This window comes from Oenanthe melanoleuca, chromosome 2, assembly GCF_029582105.1.
Source record: "Oenanthe melanoleuca isolate GR-GAL-2019-014 chromosome 2, OMel1.0, whole genome shotgun sequence".
NCBI classification, from domain to species: Eukaryota; Metazoa; Chordata; class Aves; order Passeriformes; family Muscicapidae; genus Oenanthe; species Oenanthe melanoleuca.
The window spans coordinates 85,011,469-85,016,392 of record NC_079335.1 but is presented as its reverse complement, the minus strand read 5'-3'; the positions used below and the strand labels follow the sequence as shown (position 1 = coordinate 85,016,392).

General features: G+C 40.2%; 1 protein-coding gene across 1 annotated transcript in view; it reads left to right on the top strand.

The window, feature by feature from the left end:
• Positions 1-967: 967 nt before the first annotated feature.
• The window catches only part of LOC130248801 (orofacial cleft 1 candidate gene 1 protein homolog), a 26,544-nt gene continuing 22,587 nt past the window's right edge, over positions 968-4,924 (top strand). The window contains exon 1 of the mRNA XM_056482821.1: positions 968-979. Within this exon, the coding sequence (XP_056338796.1) occupies positions 968-979 (12 nt within the window). The remainder of the gene's footprint in view (positions 980-4,924) is intronic.

The window sequence follows — 4,924 nt, the reverse complement described above, 5'->3', positions numbered from 1 at the left end:
ATGTACTTTGTACAGGGCATCTTCTGACCCAGAAGGTCACCTATGGCTTCTGAGGGACTCTGAAGGGATATTTTTAATTGTTCAAAGTCTTGTTTTGTTTTCAGGCTCAGCAAAGTAACCTGAAAGTGTGTTTGTGTAAAAGCACAAGGGAAAATCTGGCCAAGGAAGAAGCTTGTTATTCATTGTGGGTCAGGTCCTGCATCTGTGGAGTCAGACTGAATTTTGCCATTGATTTCAGTGGGCACAGGGGCAACCTGTCTGGCCTGTTTGAATGAATAAATTGTATTCCCACACAGAGAAAAAAGTAGCTGGTATAAAATTGAGGCCTTTTCGCTGACATGATATATAAATTGTGAAGTTATTGTATGTTTGCTTAATTATAACCTCAAAGTAGAGGAAAATATTCATCCTTTCAATGGAAATCCCAGCACAGGGAATGAGGCACAAGTGGGACCCACATAAATGCCAGATTGCATAAGTGTTCCTGTGTTTGACAGCTTTGGTACTGTAGTCTTCAGGTAAGGTGTATTCTACAGCATACTCTGTGTCATTTTGCTAGTTACTTACTCTCTGGTGGTAGAAATTATCTACTTCTGGACTGCTTCCACTTGAAACTAGATTTTTGTTGGCATTTCTTCATCTGATCTTAAATTATGTTTTTTTCTTTATGTTTGTTAGAAGTTTTTTTTTTTTTTTTTTTTAATGATCTGATGCAAATTTATTTTCAAAAAGAAATGAAGGAGTAGCACCACAACATCCCTTTGCTCTTTGACAAGGTCAGAGAGGGGATGGCATCAGGAAAGCACCCCCACCCCCATCCCAGCAGGTTTATGGGCTGGTAGTCTGCAAGTCTGTGCGTTAAACCTAGTGGTATTAAGAGCTGCAGACTGAAAATTTAGATATACTGCCTTTCCTTTGTTGCAGGAGGAAGCTTTTTTGCTGCAGGTCTGAGAAAGGGCAAGCTGGTATGGAGAAAGAGGTAAGTGAAGAACAAGCCATGCTTTCCAAAGAGAAAAGTCAAAGGGACTCTTCCTAGCATTGCTATTTCATAATATTATTTGTAGTGTGATGGGAGGGAAGTCAGCAGACGCATAGGCTCCTTTACAGCATTGACAAGTCAAGGAGATGATTAACGAGAGTACCAGACAATGTAATGGCAGGAGAAGGCCCACAGAAGTTAAACAAAAGTGCCTTCAGAATTTAGAGAATTCCCATGATCCATAGTAGGACCTCATTGTGCTTGTCTACTGTTTCTATTTTTGATTAGATTTATAAACACAGCACCACATATTTTCATGTGGCTCATAGCCCCAGGGCAGAGTGAGATTGACTGCGCTGAAACTGTGAGGCTTGTGAATTTCGGGCAAGGGATGGAGTGAAATAAGTAGTGTAATTGTTTTTGTGGAGTGACCGTGGGACCTCTTCTGTTCTGAATTACACATGGTTCAACCCTTTGACCCAACCAACCTCGGCAATGCCTGGTAGATCTCCTAAAGCTGTGCTGAAAGGTCCTATCAGTGACATGTTGGAACATTATCTGTCATGTGAGATGTGTGCCAACAACCATATTAAACTACATTAATTACTAGTGAGGCCATGTTTGTGACAATCTCAACTTCATTTAACCCATCATCATGTTAGTTATTGTTTAAACAGGAAGTACAAATGGGGACAATTTATGAAATCAAAATGCAGCACCAATGTTTTGTTTAATAAATTGTATGTTTTACTTTGTTTTATTTCCCTTCTAGCTTTTTTCTTCCACTGGCATTTTTGTTCTTGTCATCAACTCTGTAGCTTGAGTTTTTTGAGGGCTTTTCTATTTTAAGAGCAAGCAATAAAAAGACTACTTCTTAGTAACTGAACTAATACACCAGTGAGATTGTTGTTTCTTTCAGTGCAGCTGTAAATGAGAGTTGACTGAAAGCACTGCGTGTGTTTCTAGCAAGAAGCAAGCGTGCTAAGGTAGTTTGTGTAAGGCTGAAAGATCACACGTGGGTTATTTGCCTGATGCACACCCTCACTGATGATTTACACTCCAGCTAGTGGGGCTCTGTACAGCCACACTTGCACCCCTCTGAGCACACTCATGAATGGAGCATACACTTATTTTTAAATTAGTATAAAAACAATTTTCTCCTAGGTCTTACCTTCTAGGTAGCAAAATTTTCTGTGTGTCCTAAAAAGGTGTGTAGAAATTCAGAAGAATTCTTTGCACACATCTGCTTTCTGAAGCATTTCTGCATTTTATAGGGGAAGAGGCAAAAGCTTTCCCACGTGCTCCTGCGTGGGCAGCGTGCAGGTTCACGCCTGCCCAGCTGTGCCTAGCTGGTCTGTTCTATTAGACCAGACACACAGGGTTACATCTTCCACCTACACACTGAGCTGCTCTTTTACTACAAGCCTTTTCCTTTGGCCTCATTGTCTAGCTACGATAAACAGTGTGGGGTTATTTGTTTATTTTATTTTATTTATTTTTGATTGCTGCAGAGTCAGCTAAAAACATCTTTGACCCTACTAAGTGTCATTCTTTTTAGCAATGAGGAGTTTGTTCTCTGCAAAATCTAACATGGAGTGCTTAAAGCAGACGGGTGCAAATACCAAGCTGTTTCTCTTTGGCTGCCATCCCTTAAGCAGACAAAGTAATAGGCTGGGAGAAAGGAAAAGGTTCCAGCTCCAGCTGCATAAAGGAAAGCCTTAACAGGGCCTTAGCAGCTGGTTGCAAGAATTAAATGCTGTAAATACCAACAAATGCATTTGTGTGTGAGTGAGTGAGTTTACAGAGGAATATGTGCTTAGTGAGGCTCCATCCCTTTTTATGTGAGAGGATCATTCTTTGAAAACTGTGTTCTGCTTTTTGTTGAAAGGCTAATGCTCTCACTGAAGTGAATGAGAACAGAAGCCAACATACCTGTTCCTGTTTACCATTGTTACCCTCTTTAGAGCATTTCAGGCATTATTGGAGCCCTACCAGATTGACAATATTTCCAGCTACTTCTCTTTTGGCTGTATTCAAACAAGGCCCCAAAGGAAAAAAAAAAAAAAAAACCAACAAAAAACCCCAACAACCAACAACAAGACAACCAACCCACAAACAAAACCATGGGTGAATCTGCTGAGCTAGTTTGCTGATGTTAGAAACAGTTGTTCATATTAGGAACACCTAATTTAATTTCATGAAAGAGACATAACATGCCAGTATGTGTATGAATCTAAGGTATGCATTTCCTAAAAGGAACTAAAACTCTGTCATTCCAAAGTTGCTCTTCTTTTTGACTTCCAGCTTGCGTGGGGACTGCTGTCTGGAAGCAGTAACTTTAACTTTAACTCTAAGGCTGCTGATGAGGTCTGTCTGTGTGATCTTCGTAAGCAGATAAGGGTAGGGAGACAGCTCAGAGCAGAGCTTGTTTACAGCAGGACAGAAGAAAACAGCTAGACATAAATGAGGGCTGACGGTTTCATGAAGCACAATTGGTTGATCACAGATTCAATATGACTGCCCTGAACTGAGCGATGATCCGTACAGTATGCAAAATTCACTTTCTTGCTGGTCTGTGCCCACCAGCCTTCCAGCAGCTTTCCCAGAGCCCCTCAGCCACGGCTTTGAGTGGAACCAGAGCTGAACGCAGCATTGTTGTACCCAATTCCTTTTGACAACAATCACATTCTTTTAAAAACTTCGTAGGTTTTAGTTGTCACTGGTTATAAATGAGGGGTTTTTTCCCTTGCCATTGCTGCTGCTGCTGTGGTGCTCGCTGCTCTCCCACGGATGTGAGTGCTGCAGGTTCTGGTATTCCCGGTTTTCCTTTGTTTCCGTTGGTATCCGAAAGCAGGCGGTGCGTTTTAATGACGATGTGCAAAAAAGCTTTTAAAGGTTTGGGTCACTTTTTGAGTGACATGGTGATTAGTCTGCACTGTGCTCAAACACTTCTAACTCCCCTTGGCTTTGCTGTAATGCAGCACACTCAAGGTAAAAAGACATTAAAAAATTAAAAGAGAGGACTTTTTGTTTTTCAGCAACAGTCATGGAGATTTGAGGTAGGATGAGTTGCTACCAGCAGCAAGATCACCCTTTGAACTTGACTTTGCAGGAAAGGACATCTCCTTTCTGTGTGCTGGTTGTGAATGGACAGATCTGTGTTTGGTTTGTGGATGCAAGTTATACTCTTGTCACCACAGGTGTAAACCAGCACAGCCTTTGCATCACTTCAAGTTGAGTAATTTTTTTTAATTTTTTTTTTTTTAATTTTTTTTTTTTTTATCCTGGAATGCTTTTTTATGTTTATTTTGGGATAATATTCTGTAATCACAGAGGAGGCTTTCTGTATGGATGTGTGCCCATGTGCATTTGTCTCGGTGTGCTCACACAACTGGACTTTGCCTGCAAACATACCAAATGGTCACTGAAAGCATTTATTTAATTTGCTATTGAAAACCTAAGTTTTTCAGGTATGTATGAACTGATTAGAGAACATTTGCTTTAGGCATAAATTTGCATAAATACATACATTAAGTAGTAGTGACTAATGATAAAATTAATATAAAATGCAACTGGATAATTTCCTGCCTATTCTCTGATGAGAAGGCAAAGTATTGTAAGGGCAGGGGGGTTGGGAAAGGAAACCTAAAATAAAAAGCAGGGGAAATAGTGTTATTTACACTACTTAAAATTGCTCATGTGTAAAAGAGAGAAGGATGAGGAAATTGGCTGGAAATAGGTATGAAAGGAAAACGTCTTCTAATTTCCTCTCAAGCACGAAGTGACAAGAACATGTGTTGATTACACAAAGGCCACCACTGAAATACTCTGTCATTCAGTTATGTTGGGAAGCAACACTGGAAGAATTCAACCTCTGCTGTTGGAAATCAAGCATTGCTTTCATTCTAAAAAACACGAAAAACTTATTTTCAAAACCTGATCACA